The 20,016-nt window shown below is 39.1% G+C and overlaps 1 protein-coding gene across 1 annotated transcript in view; it reads right to left on the bottom strand.

The window, feature by feature from the left end:
• Nucleotides 1–20,016, bottom strand: part of Dnah8 (dynein axonemal heavy chain 8) — a 258,133-nt gene that overhangs the window by 207,257 nt on the left and 30,860 nt on the right. Inside the window, 6 exon segments of the mRNA XM_010638857.1 lie at nt 2,546–2,622; nt 4,865–5,062; nt 8,280–8,426; nt 11,865–11,966; nt 14,380–14,487; nt 18,592–18,705. Of these exon segments, the coding sequence (XP_010637159.1) occupies nt 2,546–2,622; nt 4,865–5,062; nt 8,280–8,426; nt 11,865–11,966; nt 14,380–14,487; nt 18,592–18,705 (746 nt within the window).

The raw sequence follows: 20,016 nt of genomic DNA, 5'->3' as shown, positions 1-20,016 counted from the left end.
GTACCAGTCTATTTAGTAGTAATTGAGAGGTTAATGTTTTCTTTTGCTAGTACCCAGAATCAAACTCAGGACCTTGTGTTTGCCAGGCAGGGGCAACACCACTGAGCTAAATCCCCAGCCCAAGGTTAATATTTATAAGTTGCAAAGTTTACATAGGAGAGATTTCTGAGGACATCTTCTATAAAAGTGTAATTTCAGATGCTCCTCATTTGACGACCAAGTTCTGGTCCAGCAACCAAGTCATTAACTGAACTGGTTACTAAATGAGGAATTGTATATACTGTGGTACATTACAATATACAGAAAAGAAATGGTTGAAGGAAACTCCAGCTTGATGACTTTGTTTTCACTTGTATAACTCTTACATGAAGAACTGCAGTATATAATGGAACATAAAACTACAGTACTGGACAACACAATCAGCAAAAATTAGAGCAGTGTATAAACAAGGCATACTGCACAAAAAGGAAGACACTGAGGCTCCATCACCAAAAAAAAAAAAAAAAAAAACTGGTTCTAAGGCTGAGTGGTGGGTCGCCGGTCTGAACAGTTAGTTGCTAAACCGGCAGGTCATTAAACAAGGAATATCTGCATTAGACATCATATTATCAAAATAGTTTGATGAAAATGATTTGTTTTCTGAAGAACACCTGCTGTCCAGTAACCTTTAAAATAAAATTCAGCAGCCACCAACAAATCATCACATCAGCTGGGTTCGGGCAACATCAACCCTCATAGGTCAGAAAAGGCAGGGATGAAAATTACTCAGAAAACCTAGGATATCTTATGTTACAGCAGTGATATACAAAGTCCCATCAATAATCATGACTGCAAAACAGAAGCAATCAAGATATGATCTTTAGTAGATCAGTAAAGCGTCTGTTCCTGTGCTTCCTCACTCGCCCTCTCTGGCATCTTAGCGGCTTCCATGAGTTCATCATGGTTACACTGAACACACAGTTGAGACTCCCGGAAGCTGTGTTTTGAATGTGCAATTATGGCTTGTTAATGAAGGGGCTTCTGCAGTTCACTGCAAGGGAACAAGGAGGCTAAAATACTACTAATATGCACAGAATCGTGAACCTGCTTGGCTGTAAAAATCATCGGAAATGCTCAAATACCCTTGATGGTGAAACTGGCATTCATGGATCCACTGCTCTTTCTGCCTCTAATAAATACCTTGGAGGAGGGAAAGACATCTAAAGTATGCAGTAAAGGAGCTTACTAGCTAGGAGCGAAAGACAGAACTTAAACACATAAAAAAGTCACAGAGGTGCCAGGGATTTAGCTCAGTGGCATGGTGCCTGCCTTGCAAGCACAAGGTCCTGAGTTCAATCTCCAGTGCACAAAACAAAACAAAAAACAAACACAGAGTCAAGAATAACAGTGATAATTAATTGTTCAATCATCTCCTGTGGTTTGGAAGTGCATAGGTATCTCTTGAGAAAATATGTGCATCCATATGATATGAGGCATTTCTATATATCGAAAAGTTTCAAAAAGAATTTTAGGGCCAGGGATTTAGCTCAGCAGTTCGGTGGCGTACTTCACAAACGCAAGGACCTGAGTTCAATCCCCAGTACCAAAAAAAATAGGATTTCAAAGGTAACATCACTTGGGGGCGGCAGGGGAACCAGGGATCGAACTCAGGTCCTTGTGCTTGCGAGGCAGGTGCCGGAAACACTGAGCTAAATCCTCGGCCCTAACATCACTTTTAAAGAGTTTGTTTATATGAGAATTTATCTAACTCCAAATGAATTCATTTCATTATCACCTGAAAAACAGATGGAAGCAAATGGTTCTTAGAAGTGAGCATGATAAAAAGAAAGCACTGATACTTTTTTCAGGCTCTTTGGCCCAGCTGTTCTGCCTGTCAAGAGGTCCCGAAAGACCACCCTCCGAATCACTCCCTTCTGCATCAAAACGACCAAACCATAGATTTTTATTTTTTCCCCATATTAGACATTATAGAAACAATACTTATTTTGAAGATATTTGTTTTTTCATCAATGCTGGGTTTATATGCACAACAAGCTTAATGAATATGCCTAAAATACAATAGGCTGCATGTATCCTCTTTATAATGACCGAGTTCCATTCCTGTGACAAAGCTGTGAAACTGCTTAGTCGCTAACTGAGGAATCGTATTGCATATGTACATCACAATAATCAGAACAGAGAAACGGTCAAAGGCAACTCCAACTTGATGATTTTGCTCTTATTTGCATAACTCTCACATGCAGTACTGTAATATATAACAGATCATAAAGCCACAGTACTGTACCATACAATCAGCAAAAAGTACAGTACTATGTAAACAAGGTATACTGTACTAAAAAAGACATTGAGGCTCCATCAACAAGATGTACAGAACTGTACACACACACACACACACACACACACACACACACACACAGATGAGTTGTAAGTCTGAACGGCGGGTCTTAAGTCTGAAAAGTCATTAACCAGGCAGGTTGTTAAACGAGGATTATCTGTATAAAGTTATCCCATCTAGAAACTGCATTGCTTAAAGTATTATAAATACCTTTGAAGCAGCTGAAGAGCCTGTTGAGAAGATAAGATTTTCCCAAAAGTACTGTTCATAAATACCTGTATTTGTACCTAAAATAAAATATCAGTATTTAAATAATTTTTAGTGTTAAAGACTCACTTCATTTAACAATAAATGACTCTTCCTCTATAGGATGAAAATAGTTTCAAATACATCTAACATCTAAGCACCTGAGAATGCACTGTCCAGTATGGTGGCCACGAGCCATATGTGGCTACTGAGCACTTGAAATGTCACTACTTAGGGGTGACATGCTTCTAGGTATAAAATGCATGCCAAATTCCAAACAGTACAAAAGAGATAATGCAAAATATTTCATCAGTGGTTTTACTATCAATGCCATGTTAAAATCACAGTACTCTGAATAGATGAGGCTGAACAAGTATATTATTAAAAATTAATTTCACCCGCTTCTTTTCTCTACAGAAAAATTATAGTTACATATATGGTTTGCATTTGCAGCTCACTAGTGGACATTCCCGAGGTACAGAATTCGTGAAAGAAGGGAGAGGCCTTCGCCACCCACTGTTCTCTGGGATGTTCACAATTTCTGAGCACACTGGTAGGGCACTGCGACGACACTGTCAATGTGAGGATCAGCAGGTGCCATCTTCTCACACTGCTGCTCTCAGAGGCCTCTTTGCCATTGCTCAGAAGCAAGAAGCAGCAAATACTCCTGCAAGACTCCACTTTCCCTGGCAGTGAACTCTCAACTCCTGGTGCTCAAAAGCGGAAACGGAATCACTCTGCGAATTAGTTTTGCACACAGATTGTACTGCTAAGACTACTCGCATGTGTCACACCGGTGAATTAAATATTGGAAAAGGAAAGAAAAGTAAAATGCTGCACCTTATGCAAATTATCTGACTGTTAAAAGGTTAACATGGCCTCTACATTTAATGAAAGCTAAAACTGGTATCTAGGACCACAACGAAGCCTGTTTAAATAATCTTTATTAAAAAGTCATAAAAATAACTTCTGACATAGTGAGTTCTTCTTTAAAAAATGCATTTTGGGAGCAAACTCCATCCTACATAATTAACTCAATTCTAAAATCAATAACTAAAATGTATCTTACTATCAAAGAATCTAATTTTCAAACACTCAAAGAAAATCGATACCAAAAATACAAAGTGCTGTTAGAGTAATAGAATTGTTTTACAACTTTCTTATTTACACTCCCATCATAAGCAATGAAGTTTTTTAAATGTAAATAAATGAGACAAAAATCTGATTTCTTTTTCAGTGTAGGGACTCAAACTCAGGGCTTCACACATGCTAAGTAGGGGCCCTGGCACTGAGCTACATCCCCAGACTAGTAAATGTGATAAATATAGATTCTTGCAGGGCATGGTCACGCACATCTGTAATCCCAGCACTCAGGAGGCTGAGGCAGGAGGATCGCTGTGAGTTCGAGACCAGCCTGGGCTACATAGTGAGTTCCAGGTCAGTCTCAATTTCACAGTGAGACCCTGTCTCAAAAAATATATATATAGATAGATTCTTGTCTCTTTGTCTCCAGAATATTCTACAGCAAAGACCATCCCTAGAGCCACACTGAGGTTACAACTAGTTTTCAGTGCTGGAGTAACTTGGGTTGCATAATGTCAAAAGGTGAAAAATATGCTACAGTCTCATCTGGGATATTTCGAGTGTTTCTCCTCATCTTTCTGGTGCACCTTAATCTGTGATACACAGACACGAGGTCTCTTCAGAGTGATCCTCTGTTGCTACAGAGAGGATGCAAGCATAAGGCCCAAGGTCAAAGGGAAGGTCAAAGGGAGAGCGATCTATGTACCTTGTCCCACTCTCAAATCTCTCCACACTTCAGACAAAGAGTAAGGAAGACCAGTGCTTTCTTAGACTGCAGAAAGGATGCTGGCTCCTTGGCACAATAAAAATCACACGCAACTATCAATGTAAATTAAAAATGAACCATAGAAGGCCAGGGATTTAGCTCAGTGGTTCCGCCACCTGCCTCGCAAGCACAAGGTCCCAAGTTCGGTCCCTGGTCCAAAAAAAAAAAAAAAAAAAAGAACCATAGCTCTGACAGCCCCTGGGACTTCTGATTATTCACTGACATCTTTCATTGGCTATGTTCATTTTTCATTTTTAAAAAGATGGAAAATATTCTGTGGCTTTTTAAAGAAGTATTCACTTTATAAGTATTTTTCTCTATTTGTAACAGTGATTTAAAATAGTAAATATGTGAACATTTGCTGTATGTGAATATTCACAATAATGTACTGAACTGTAGCACCATTATTAAGCAAAGGTGTACAAACTACTTACCTCTAAACTGTTGATTTTGGTCATAAAATCTAAGAAATCTGTATCAAATTCTGTTCTTCTTGGATCCAGAATGTTATACTGCTTTTTCTTAACACCCTGGTATATGTTTTTGAATTTTATTGCCATAATATCTATTCCTTCAATTGTAGAATTGCTCAGTGCTGAATATGTTTGCACGATAGTTATCATTTCTGTGATCTTAAAGAGAGAAATGTTGTTTTATGTTAAAAAGTGAAATATTAGTCCTTTCTCCAGATTAAGCTCTTAATAAATCACTGACTTAAAAAAAAAATCACTTGGCTAAAGCCAAACTGAAGAGATACATGAGAAGACAAATCTCTGCTACAGGCATTCTGCTGTACTGTTTGACTATTTAAGAAAGACGATATTCCAAAATATCCTGAAAGAGACTCCAACATTGTGTGGAAGTTAATCACTTTTTGTCTTTTGGGTGATGAGAGGGGAGACTTAAATGAACACTTCATGTTTTTGTTCTTGAGGAGCTTCTTACTGGATCACTGGGTTCAAAGCTCTACCACTCTTGTTGACCCTCACTGTAGCTCCAGAACATAACATCAGCACAAATCCACTGTCTTCTCCCTTTGACACCAGTGTTCAAAGAAAGGACAGGCCCCAGAAGCCTGAAAGGTGACAGCACTTCTGACTCATGAAGAACCCTAGGAAACCTCCTCCATGGTCTTTATTTCAAAAATGGCTGTCTCTGTCTCGGTGTTGCAATGCCACTTACCTCGCCAAAAACAAAAAGAAAAAGAAAAGCAGGATACTCCGCAGGCTGCTCAGTTCCTTAACTTTTCTTTAAGAGTCTCTTATTTTTATTCCTGCTTTTTCTCCAGAGAAAGCTTATGTGGCCAGAAAGGCAATAAACTGTTCTAGGGGAGATTTTTAAATACCACACACCATAAAGACAACACTTATGGTCCTTCTACTCAGCCAGCAGAATTCACATAAAGTCCCCGCACATGTTGAACCCAGCATTATTTTCAGGGGAACTGTTCTTCTCACTCTACTACTTCTTCACACTTGCAAGAGCCACTGTATCCAAACCTGGAGGTCCTGAGACTTCCAGCATGCTCTATACACTCCGCATAAACACAAGAACTATTTGGGTCTCCTAACACATTCACCCCACTTTCCTACTATATAAAGCAAAAGAAAGTGGAGGAACTCAAGATTCCCAGCCTGCCTATTACTCCAACCAGCTAAGAGTCTGCTCTTTACCCCTTCCTCTACCACCTGGCTTTAAGAGCCAGAGACAGACAAAATTCCCGTCATTAACACTTTCTCTGTGTTGTCCCTGGGTTGGATGAGGCTGAGATGAGACAGTGGTTAGTCCCACTCTTGCTCTTTAAGACTGAGCCAGTGGTGACCCCCACGTCACATGCAGCAACCCAACAGCCAGTTGTGACAATCATTCATGACCATGACCTGCTGGTTTATCCCAGTCTTGGCTTTTTCATCAGCTCACTCTTCAGCCACCATGACCCTTCAATTCGGACAACCAGTCTGTAGTCTCTTTTCCGTCTTATGCACCTTGGCACCTTTTCTCTATCTGGTTCTCCTTTCACTATGTAAGAGTTCACAGGAATAGTCCAAGAGGACCCCCTCAAAAAGAGGGAACAATAAAAAGGTTGCCCATTTGCTGATGAGTAAATAATATGTGCTATAATCATACAATGAAGATTATTCAGCAATAAAATGTAGAGCTGTAATATGGATGAACTTTGAAAACATTAAGCTAAATGGAAGAAGCCAAAAGACCAAGTACTGTTTGATTCCATTTACAAGTGTCCAAAATAGGCACACCTATCAGAGACAGAAAGTAGATTAGTGGCTGCTTAGAGCCAGGTAGAAAAGAGAACAGTATGTATGGGGTTTCCTTTGGTGGAAATGAAATATTCTAAAATTAGACCATTGTAATAGTTGCACAACTTCATGAAAATAGTAGAAGCCACTGACTTGTATACTTTAAATGAGTAAATTGCATGATATGGGAACTACATCCAAATAAAACTGTTAAAAAAAATAGTTAAAAATAAAAAAGCCCCATAGAAGTAAGCACGAAGGGCACCACTAGTAATTTGGTATCTTTGTCATCCACACTTTCCAGTCCTGGCCAGATGAGGAGACTAAAATTTTAAAAAAACTGGCTCTTGAACACGTCTAGAAAATATCCTTCAACCTATATCACGTCCCCCAACCCCCAGTTTCCAACAAGTGAAAACTAGGATTCTAAATACCACCAGGAACCAGGGTGTGCCCTATATCTTTACAGGCTTCACAAAGGCTGACTCCATATGGGCTCTCTAGGCCCTGAAAAAATATTGATAGGGAAAACTTTTATAAATAGCAAGAACCTATAAAGTGTCACAATGTGGAATGGCTTCTGCTGTCTCTAACAGCCGTTTGTTTTGTTTAGCTCAGACACCAGAAGGTCTAACAAGGCACCAGAAGGCACTAATTGCTGACTGAGGCATTTGGTCTGACCCTGAGATAACAGGGCACAGCAAGACCCTGAGCTCTGAAGAGACTAGAGCCACATGATCGTAAGAGTGTCTGGATGCAAGAACCCATTCCTAACATTGGCTCCCCTGACCCTGAACACCCGCCCTTCCTATGGGCTAGAATAGATAGCTAGGTGAATCTTAAAGGTAAACTCCCCTAGCTACAAAGAATTATATCTGGGTTGAAAGTTAATTATCCTGTGACCATGATATGAACTGTGAGAATGAAATGTAACCACCCAAATGAAGTCAAGGCTGTAAAACCCTATAAAAGGAGGAGTTTTAACCCAGTGCGTCATCAAACCAAGCACGGCTTATGTGCAATCGACCCTCATCAATGAGTAAATTTGTTATTTTACTTCCATTCTGCTGCCTGTGTGTCATTTGCAAATTCCTTTCATAACAGTATCATTCTTCCTCAGCGAGTCTTAAAGAAAGGTGCAGAAGTTTCCAGCCATGTCTGCCCAGCAGCCACCACACACACGATGTTTAAGTGTACACCATACATACTGGCCCAGAAAGAGGAGATGCCTATACAACCGACCTCCCACAACTACTGGAACTGCCAGAAACCACGGATATTTCACCTCACACCTTCTCTCAGCCTAATATCTGGCCAAGAACAGAAGCTTTTCTAAGGTCACGTTTCACAGGTAGAGAACTGAGGTCTTCAGAGATGAGGGTTTGTAATCGCTTTTGTGTGCCTGGCAGAAGGCAGTAACTAGGAATGAAAAATAAGTTGTAATAAATACAGTGACCTGTGAACAATTTAATCAGTCACATCAGCAATGAGATGAGAGATCGGGAACAGTCATTTCAGTGGCACTACACAAAGAATGCAATGATCAAAAAGGTGTGATTTGGGTTGGGTGCTGTGACTGTATAATGCTTACCTTCTCCAGCCTTTTACAGAAAGCTTCAAATTTTCCAAATATATACATTTCTGAAACCTCAAAAGACTTTTCCCCCGAGGATTCTAAAATCTGTTTCCTGGTTTTATGAAAAGATGTCTGATATTCCTTGAATAGAAAAATGCAGTCCTATGAAAGAATTAAAAGAAGAGAGGAGAAAGGGTGATAAGTTTGTTCAGGAGTCAAAATTTCCAATATACCTTCACACAGACCTGGTCATGCCAGCCCCTGAAATACAGGTCATGGCTGTCAGCCAAAGTTCAAGTTCTCTGCCTTCATACTGAAGGTAAATAAAACACCAGGTAGTTTTTTAATAAATAGCATATCTTTATCTCTTCATTCTCACCATTTTCCCTTAGTTCGCCCTAAATCCAAGTATAACATACACAATTGTTTTTATATTTTCATTACTAATTACAATTCTCCAAAAGCCCAGAAATTACTTATCAAGACATCTCTATTCAACAAGGATCCATATTTACATTCAAGTATACAAAACACGAAGACTCTACAATATTAATTTATCAACCAGCCATCATTTCTACAAGAGGAGCTCATAAAATTTTTGACTAATATTTAACTACAGCTATACCACTGCTGTAGTCAGTTACACAGAAGAATAAATCTACTAGAAATCAAAAAATTATACAGGTTGGGCGTGGTGGTGCATGTTTGTAATTCCAGAACTTTGGAAGGCTAAGACAAGAGAATCACAAATTCTAGTCCAGCCTGGAACTTTTTAAGAGACTCAGTGAGACCCTGTCTCAAAATAAAAAAAATAAAAAACAAAAGAAGAGTTGGGCATGCAATTCAGTGGGAAGGCCCTGGGTTCAATCCCCAGTTCTTACAGAAAAAGGCAGGGGGGAAAAGATCCAGTCTCTAGGATCCAATAGGAATTAACTAACCTGTCATGCTATTTAGTTGCTAAAAAGCAAACCACTCCTAAATCTATTTTTTTCAAAGCTCCAGTGAGCCAGTCAAATCCTTATCATAACACCATCTCTCTAGTTCTGACAATTCCATCCTCCTCTTTCCAATATAAGGACCCCTGTGATTGCACCAGGCTCACAGGGACCTTTCCCATATCAAACTCAGCTGATTCGCAACCTTAATTCTATCTGCAACTTTAATTACACCCTCGCAAAGCAACATAACATATTAACAGGCTATGGACAAAATTTTGATTCAGTGCTTAGATTCAACCCCCAATACTACAAGCACTAATCCGAATTTCTGTGAATGAAACTCAGAAATATCTATTGTAAGCAAGTTCCCCAGCTAATTCCGATAAATATTCAGACACAAGTCATCTTATATGTACTTCTCACATTTTGTCTCCTCTGTGACAATCTCCAAAATGACACTATTGCTGTTGCCGATTATTTTTCAGTCACTCAATGTTGACTGGTGTTAGGAAATCTTTGGGAAGTCAAGAACACAGATGACCCCTCCGCTGACAGAGGGTACCATCTGTTCTGTCTCACTCGGAAAGCATTCCTACCACTTTTGTCCACGAGGTGATCATTTCCTTCAAGGGCTGCAAACTTGCTAATCTGAGCCTATTGCAAAGTTTTTCCATTTCTTCCACCATTTTAACCCTCTCCTCTCAATGTATGAGGACTAAAGTCCATGTTTTCCTTGAATTTCGAATTCTCGCCTTCCTCTTTCAATGGCTCTTTTCTAGTTTTCTTCTGTCACCAAGAATGCTTGCTGTATAACTTCCTCTTCCATCTCATTAACTAGATTCTAATTTCATTTATCTTTGTTTTTCTTTTGCCTCCTAGTTCTTTTATTTTGCTCCTGCATTTACTTTCTTTTCTGCTTCTTTCTTGACTTTTCTATCAATTTTTTCACAGCTATCTGCAGTCTCAACCAATGTTCTCTTTCATTTATTTCCCTTATTGCTCTGTTGTTTTTCAATCCCTTCCAGTTATCATGACATACTCCATTTTTTTTTCTTTTGCTTCTAAAAAAGAAAATTCTCTCAAAGAATAAAAATTATTCTGGAGAGATAAAATGATAAATTTACATCACCAAAGTTTAGGAACTTTTTTTTTTAATCATCTCTCAACCCCGCAGAAAACGCTTCAAAGAGATTTTCCTTTGTTTCGCTTTTAGAAGGAACTGAGTTATCAAAACTGTAGGATCAATACCATAAACACTCCTCTTTCTACAGGATCAAACAATTCATCAGCTGTAAATCAAGTGAAGTAGTCATTAGCCTCTTTTTTTAACTGGTTCAGCGGCTGCTCTCTGTGATGTGTCAAATCATTGCTTTAGGAACTGCTTTGATCTGGCTCTGCAGAGCTTTCTAGTTTACATGGCCAAATTCAAGAACTGCATTATAAGCCTTATTCTTCCCAGGCCTTGGACTGAGCATCTTCAACATGAGAAAGCCCCCTCAGCGCAATTCGTCACCCTACTGTCCTCCAGGGCGGCAGACCGAACATGGGAGATGGCCGTGCCAGCCCTCAGGTGCAGCCATTTCTATGTGGGTGAGCAGCTGAAGGGAGGTGGCATGGACGGAGAGACCTTTCCACCTCCACCTCCACCTCCCTGCTGGAGCTGTGCTCCTGAGTTCTACAGAGATCAAGGGGCCCCACATGTCAGTGACTGACAATCAATTCTGGATGGAGTCTTCCTCCTCAGCTATTCCTTTGAGCTTTCAAAACACAGAGCACTTTAGTTCGATGGATCTTTTCCAGAAATTAGGGAAAGGAGAAAAACTTCCCTCACCCACCCACCATCACTCATTCTGACACCTGAGTGTCAAAACACCCGAGGACAGCAGCATAAGAAAGGAAAATTACAGGCTTCGTCCCTCATGAATACAGTTCCACCCCGCCCCTCAAAAAGTGTAGCTAATTGAAGAGGAGTGTTTCTAAAAATATACATCATGACCAAGCTGGGTTTATCCCAAGAATGTTAGGACAGTTTAATTTTAGTAAACCTAAGAATCCCATCCAAGGTACAGCAGGAAATTCTATAAACACTGCAACAAATATGTGCAGGAAAAAAGATTTTTTAAAAATACCCATTCAAAAACCTTTAAAAAGACTCTTAGGATTAATACAAATCTGACCAAAGATATACTTAAAATCTACACAAAAGCATCACACTAAATGGGAAAATCTTAGAAACACTGTCTTTCAAAAGGGGATCAAAATAAAGATGTCAACTACAACTCTATCTATGTACGGATGTAAGGCAATTCTAGCCAAGGCCAAAAGGGTGGAAAATAATTAAAGTATATTAACAGGGGCCGGGATGGGAGGAGGGGGCAGAATTTATGAAATGACATGCAACAGGTGTCTGAAACAGGAAGCTATGGAGAAAAATAAGAATTAAACTCTACCCTAAAAGGAGCACTGTGCATAAAGGAAAGTAGGTAAAAGAAATGATTCTCTTTTTATATTCTCACCCTACTTTGCATGAAATTTTTTCAAACTTAATGTTTCCTGAATGAACAAAGTGAACAAAATTGGACCAGACAGTGAACACTTTATTAAAATAAATACATTTCTAAAAAAAATAGAAAAACAAATAAATGAATACATTTCTACAAACCTGAATTTTTTTTAGCACTACTGGAGTTTCCTGATCCCAAACATGGTTTAGTCCCCCATCAGTAATATATGCTTTACATGCTGTCACCATTTGATTTGTTACCTGAAATAAATGAAGGTACAAAATAACTATAGGCAAAAGGGAAAATAAAACTCAGAAATTTTTTCTAAACTCTGAGCATGAAAATATGACATATTTGTAAACTTATGAAGTAAATGAATTACAGGATACAAAAAAAATCAAAGAAATACATATTCCAGTCAAAGCTAAGAAAACCCAAACTCACATATACCTACTGTATTTATGTTATGGTCACTGGGGCCATCAATTTCAAAGTAAATTACATTTTCCACTCATCTTTTTCTCTTCTTATTAGGTCCTGACCTAGTCCAAATGTGTTTCTTCACCATACTTGAACATGCAAGATGTCTCTTACATGCCCAACATAGTGAAGAAAAACTGGATGGCTGATTAGAAGTTATGAGGAGACTAGATCAAGATGGCAGGCTGATGCAGAATATGTGATAAGTCCAAAGATATAGAGGCCAGGGATTTAGCTCAGTGGTCCCGCCACCTGCCTCACAAGTGCAAGGACCCGAGTTCGATCCCCAGTATAAAAAACAACAACAACAACAAAAAAGATACAGAATGCACACAGAATCAGATGTACAGGGGCAAGCGGGGTTAGAGAACTAGAGAAAAGCAGAACCTACATCTTAAAAAGGTTACTATGAAGTTAAAATGGTTGAAGGGTGACATTATGAGTTCACCCTCAGTTGGGATCCTGTACATTGACTTGGGAACAATTCATCCAGCAGTTGACAGTGACATCTGCTGGAAGGACAAAGGTATAAGTCTGGACCACCGCCTAGGAGAGTTGGAGCCATGCCCCCAAGTAGCTGCAGCACCCCAGCTGGGCACATCAGGGAAAAAAGAACTGTCTCTATGAGCCCTTCCTGTCATACCTCCTAGCCCCACCAAAGACAAATGACAAGTGAGCAGAACAGAAATATAAATCGAGTATCAAATAGATAAAGAATCACCAAGCAACTGGAGAAAACAGTAACAGAGACATTAAACTCAACAAAAAGAGGAAAAACAGAGAAGACATATATGAAGTTCTTTAAAATATTTTCCATTGGTTAAATTATTCATGAAAAAATGAGATTATTTTGGCGGACATAAAGAAAACAACTAGACAACTTGGAAACTGAATTTTTATGGTCAAAATGAAAGAAAAATTCTACTGATGAACTGACCACCAACTGATCCACAAATGAAGAGCAAATAGGTGAGCTGAAAATTCAAAGGACAATGGAAGACCAAAATATCAAGAGAAATGGAAGTCGGATTCAGCTGAACAAGTGGGTCAGGAATGATCAAAAGCAATAGAGAAAATTTTCCAGGCAACAAAAAGAGGTAAAAAAATTTTTAGATTGAAACAACCAATGAGTACAGAGTAAGATAAATGTAAAAAGAACTACATTTGAAATTTTAGAATTTCTAGGATAAAGAACAAATTCTAAAAGCTTCTGGAGGATAAAACAAGTTGCATACAGAGGAAAAAAAAAGAATCTGATTAACACCTTTCTCATCAACAACACTGGATATTAGATAATGAGTGAGCAATATTTTCAAAGCTCTAGGAAAAAATAATGTTGAACTTAGAATCCCAGTCAAACTGTATATGAGTGATCAAGACAAAATTAAGCTATTTCTAGACACGTAGGAATTAAGGTTGTTCCGCCCTCACATGCCCCTTCTGAAATCATTACTTAAAAATATTTTGGCAAAAGAAATAGTGAACCCAAGAAGGAAGAATATGTGGACATCACAAAATAATGGTGATAAAGCAACTAACAATACTTAGATTTTAGTCCGAATATGTATTGATTCAAAATGTTGAAAAAAATGTCACTAGTACAGAACTAAGAATGGCTTCACATGAGATATATATTTTGGAAAAGAGGAGGAAAACATGTGAACAAGAAAAATCCCAAGGTTCCTGTCTTATTTAGGACATAGATGTGTGATTAAGGCCATACTTGGCTTTTTATTTAAAAAGGGGGGATGAGACTTTATAATTTCAGTGCTGTTTGAATTATTTACAACAAAATTCTACAAATGTTTTCATCGGGTAATTTTTCAAATTCTTAAAAATAATGAACCATACAGCACAACACAGGAAGGTTTTACACACACCACACTGCTGGTGGGAAGCATTCACAGTGAATGTGATCCCTATCTTACCAAAATCGAAAGCATTTGGAAGGAGTATATCAGAAAGCAGCTACATGTGGGGCTGACCCCTGACAAGGAGAAAGGTGCCCATTATTCCTTCTATTAGGTACAACTAACTCTGATCAAAACCATCCTTTTCTCATCCAAGAGAAGTACTAAAATCCATCGTTTTGAAAACATGCAGACTCCTCAATTCCTTGCCCTGGATGTAAGGGAAAGAATTATTTAGCTTTTTCACAGGACTGCATTGTGATTTCTTCCCTTAGGAACCCACCTTGATAAACAATGAGGTCATTCTCTCTGAGGTATTATAATACCTTGACACATTGTGAATCATTTTGATGGCATTAATCAAATTCTGTATTCCATGTGTCATGGACACCTAAAGTAAAAATATACCAAGTGAATTCCACTGCATATTTATGGTTTTAATAACCAATATTTTACATTAATAGTCAGAACTCTAAAAATACACAAAATGCTAGAACATTTTCATTTTTAAGTCAAATTTTACCAAGTGAAGTATGATATCCTAGACTGGATCCTGAAACAGACAAAAAGAACATTTTGCTTCGATAAACATAATCCAAGTGACAGAGTTTGTTAGTGGGAGAAAATGGGTGAAGAGAATTCTATACTATCATCGCAACTCTTTTTTTACAATGAACTGAAAAATTTATTTAAAGATAAAATTTTAGAGGTGAAAGCAACTTCACAGATCAGTGGTTAAAGCTACTTCTTTTCAAGATGAAGAAACGGACACTTTGAGAGGGTAAAGCAATTTACTTATGGTGAACAGGATAACTATAAAATAATTAAATCAATTCTATGTGGCTTATGAAAATCAAATTATTACTTTATAGTCGCCTTATATGTCAGCACCCTTGTTATACTCTTAGAGTTTGCCAAAAAGAACCTAACAAAATTATACCCTTGCCAAGGCAACCCTACAAAGTTCTCCTAACTCTAATGGAAGAGTTCAGGGAGGGCATCGAATTGGTCCCTCAGGAAAATGCCTTTCATCCACATTTTAAACATCATTATTTATAACAATTTCTTGAGAGCTCAGTTCTTACCTACTGACGTACAGTGTTCAGACGTTTTACATGTGAAAAATATAATAGTAGATATGCAAAAGCATAATGCCAGGATGACAGAAATAAAGCACATACAAAATTTATGAACCAGAAATGGAAGCATGAAGTCATAATTTGTTTTGTTTTTTGTGCTAATAGGAATTGAGCCCAGAGCCCCAAACATGCTAAGCAAGGACTCTACTGCTAAGCAATATATACCCCAACCCTTTTAAAATTTGATTTTGAGACAAAGCCTCACTAAGTTGCCCAGGTTGACCTCAAGCTCAAGAACTTCCTGCCTCAGCTTCCCAAGTGGCTGCATGACAGGTGGGCATCACCGTGCCTAGCTAAATCTTCTGCACTTCTTCTGCCTGACTGAGAGTTATAAACTAAACAGCAACTGATAGTCACTTTTAATGATACTAAAGAAAAGGAGGGAGGAAAGACTCTGAAACTACAGCACTTGTGGGTGTATGAGTGGGAAGCAATTATATGACTCACTACTATTAGTATTTGTCATTTCAAAAGGTGACTCCTGAAACCTTCGTACATCAGAGACTGCAAAAAGCTGAACAACAACAAAATAATAATAAGGCTTGGGCAGTCAAACTGAGTTTCCTTAAATTACTAAGACAGAAAATACCAAAAAGGAATGATTTTTAAATTATATGAATTTAGACAAGTCTTTTGAGTAACGAAGTTGAAATGAGTAGTCCTTAAAATTCAGAGCACCTGACAATATACAGCATTATTATCTTTCTTCCAAGTTTACTCTTTATGATTAAAAAAAAAGCCTTAAATATAAGAAGCAGTATGGAGACTGGTTTAATGAGCACCTATATCCATCACCAAATTTGACAAATGTTCATGTTTTGCTTTGTTCTAGTGCCACATCTATGTTTACATGGAGAGTTACTTGCAGATACTCCTAGAGTGGGCTTCAGGTATATGGGCATTTCACATTTGCTTCTTCAACTCTTGTGAGTAACTTCAGATGCTTGTGGCATGTGATGTGACTGCTTTAATTTTTCTTTGACATGAATTATAACTGCCCAGCTTGTAAGGCCTGAGGGTAAAGCAACTGAGCTACTCCATGCACCAAGTATTAACCCTGTCTCTCCAATACTATGCAATTTAGTTTTCTTTATTCCTGGTCATATACACAGCAACACCCCAGAAGTGGTATTACTGTCTCATGTAAAACAAATTTGAAGGAGGTTCCCAACAGAACTCCAGTTGTTGGTACTAGGAGTAGAAGTGAGCAGAGAGTGAAATTGAAGAAAGTCACCATTGTTCGCAAACAGCTATACCAATGATATGAGTTTTAAATAAAGTCCACCATTTTCTTTGTGCAGCCAGTTGAAAGATGCTGCTTCTGAACAGCCTTCCTTTCCTCCCTTGTGGTACTGTGTGACACCCCAGTGGCAGATGAATTCCCACGTGGTCTAAGAACTGTGCCTGTGCAGGATTCTCAACCCATTCTTTTCCCTCCCTCCTACATTAAACTTCTGCGTTACTGATGCCTTTTTAGGATGGGTATGAAGTGGCCCATAAGCCTCTCTCTAACTCCAGTTTGGTGTGATAGAGGTCACGGCTCTTCCCCGTTCCCTACCTCCAGAATGAAACCAGCATTCACCCAAGGAGTATGGCCAACCAGGCCCTGTGGCCAATGCTGCCAGCCACGTGGGTTATCTGACTGTGTCTTCAAAACTCAGAACGAGGGATGCTGAATACAGATGTCAGACACTAACATAAAGTCTTCTGAAAATAACTGTATGTTATGGAATACCCTGAAGATGCAGGGGGAAAAATATGTGGGGGGAAAAATAGGACCCCTAATGCCAAAAAGAATCACATCCAAATTTGGTCCTATAGAAATGTTCAAATTCAGTCTCATATTCTGGAAACATGTTTACAGTGCATAGAGAATGAAAGCATGCTTAAATCACAGAGCACGGTGCTTAGAACCAAAGGTCAGGGGTTTTCTGTTGCTTGTGAACATCTTTAAATATACAATTGCTTTGGCCAGGCATGGTGCCACACACCTGTAATCCCAGCACCCCAGAGGCTGAGGCAGGACGATGGCAAGTTCAAACTCAATCTGAGCAACTCAGTGATTTAGTAAGATCCTGCTTTCAAATAAAAAATATAAAGAGTGGAAGGCAGCTCACTGCACAGACCCTGGGTTAAATCCTCAGTATTGGTGGGGGGGGCTCTCTGGGCAGCCTCTTGGCTATAAGTGATTCCCAAAAGAGGCAACACCCAGATTAGAAAATACTGTTCTCACCTCTCAACAAATACTACTTCCCTTGATTTCCTCTTTCTATCTAAATAAGAGATGAAACATTTTCCTTCATTTTCATACTTCCTATGAAATATTATGAAATGCCAGATGTCTTATAAATTAAAAATGAATTGTAACTTCAGGGGAAAAAGCAAATGGTGGGTTAATACGTTCTTTAAAGGAACTGTCTGGAAATATTACGGAAAAAGTAGGCTACAAACTTGCAGATGGGGTCTGTCCTGCATCACTGATTGGCTAAGCGAAGATGGCAAAGTCTCTACCCTAGGACGGATTTTGGTTCCCTTCTCTATAAAGTGGGAAATACCTAGGATGTAGGCAGCTCCCAAGTGGCCCCAACGATTCTCACCCTCGTGGTATTCACATCCTGGTGTAATCCCCTCTGAAATGTGGATGAAACTTACTGACTCATTTATAACCCACAGAAAGGATGAGATGTCACTTTTGAGTTTAGGTTCCAAAAAGACGGTGGCTTCGGAATTGGACAGGCTGCGTTGCTCCCTCTGGGATCACTTTTCCTGGGGGAAGTGAGCTGCAGTATGGAGAGAACTGTGTGGCTGGGGACAGAGCTCTGCCCACAGGCATCTACGTGAAAGGCGCCGCCCCACCCCAGTCAGCCTCCCCTTGTGATGAGACCACAGCCCGTCAACAGCCTGTCTGCAACCTCATGAGAGTCCCTGAAACAGGCCACCTGATCTGGACATTAGGCCTCTGAACCCATGAGTGATTAATATACCTTTTTAGTATAGTATTTAAGTTACTATAAACATCCGCTATGCGGGACATGGATTCCTGACGCACAGAAACTGACATGATAAGTGCTCCCTGTTTTCAGCCACTCCATCCTAGAGTCATGGATAAGTAATGAGTTCATCTCGCGTAATTCACAAATGAAGCCATGCTTATAATTATGCTATATATTTAAACGTGGGTTAAAACATCAAATATAGTTAATAATCATTTAAAATGTACAATAGGAAAATGTATCCTTTAAATAACCTTTTGGCAATGTGTGCTTTCCCCAATATATACACATTAGCGTTATTTTAAAGTGAATTAATTATACCAGTTCATTTTTAAAACTTCACTTTTTAAAAAGCATACTTACTAGGTCATAGTTATAGAGAGGCTGGCATACTTTTTCCAGAGTGTATAAATATTTAACATTGTCTTTTGACTCATTTGCTGTATCTGTGATTCTTGCATCCAAATCACGCCAATTCTAAGGGGAAAATATGTACAAGAATTCCGTTAAAAATCTAAATATATCAGAGTGGTATAGTTTATTCAAGAAATTCAAGCTGTGAGCCCAGTGTGGTGGTGCAGGCCTGCCATCCTAGCACACTGGGAGGCTGAGGGAGGCAGGAGAATCACAAGCCCAAGCTCACCCTAGGTTACTAAACAACCTTGCGCTAAAATTTCAAAATTTGTAAGAGTTGGGGTTATAGATCAGTACAAAGTTCCTGGGTTCAATTCTCAATATTGCAGAAGGAAGGAGGGGAGAGAGGGAGGGAGGCAGGGAGGGAGGGAGGAAGGAATGGAAGGCAGGCAGGCAGGCAGAAGAAAAAAAGAAAGAGGGAGAAACTGCAGCTGCTGTCCCTAATCAAACATATACTAGAACAACAGATAAGAGTAATTAATGTCTTTTTATTACAGTATTTAAGTTACTGTAAACATCTTAAAATAATTTACTGAAACTGCAATTACTGCCTTGGTCATTAAATACTCTGTCTGGAAGTTTGAACTGGACCTAACTTTACTAATTATCTGTGACATCATATTGCTCTGGGTCTTCGAGAAAGGGTCAAGTTATTAAAACAGAACATTATTCCAAGAAACTATCCTATTAGCAAAGTGAACTCAACTGGAAGTCAACAATGTCTTGCAAATGATCATCACGCGGTCTCTGCTTAGCCAACTGATTGTGAAAAAGTTCTTCTTAGTTTTGACAAGAAATCTGCTATGCTCTGAATGTGGTCTGAATACACCAAAACTCTTGTTGAAGCTTCATTTGTTCAGTGTAACAGTACTGAGATGGTGAGGCCTCTAAGAGGTGACTATATCTTTAGGATGGGTTAATGCTAACTCCTGGGAAGAGCTAGATTAGTATTTGCAAGAAGGGATCATTAAATGTGAGCCTGGCACCTCCCCTGAACTCCTCTTTTACCTGCAAAGCCTGCCGCTCTGGCACACTCCTGTCAACATGGCCTCTGCCACATGACATGGCCAGGGACCCTCAACAGAGCTTAAGGGAATGTGTCCTTTTTATATCAGGCAGCAGCAAGTCTGCACTTTGTGAAGCAGAACCATCAACTCATCCCCTAAGAGTGCTCACTAAGGGCTGGGGATGCAGTTCAGCGGCAGAGGACCTGCCTGGCAAGGGCAAGGCCCTCAGTTTGATTTCTGGTAGCAAAAAAGATCCCCAAAACAATCAAGAGTGCTCACAGCAAGCACAAACCTGAGAAATGGGCAGGTAACGGAGGTCAGGACTTGGATTTTTTTTTTTTTTTTTTTTTTTTTTTTGGTACCAGGG

This window comes from Fukomys damarensis, unplaced genomic scaffold (assembly GCF_012274545.1).
Source record: "Fukomys damarensis isolate Sample0158 unplaced genomic scaffold, DMR_v1.0_HiC HiC_scaffold_20, whole genome shotgun sequence".
Lineage (NCBI taxonomy): Eukaryota > Metazoa > Chordata > Mammalia > Rodentia > Bathyergidae > Fukomys > Fukomys damarensis.
Note: the sequence above shows the minus strand (reverse complement) of the source record. Positions and strands in the feature narration are given on the sequence as shown.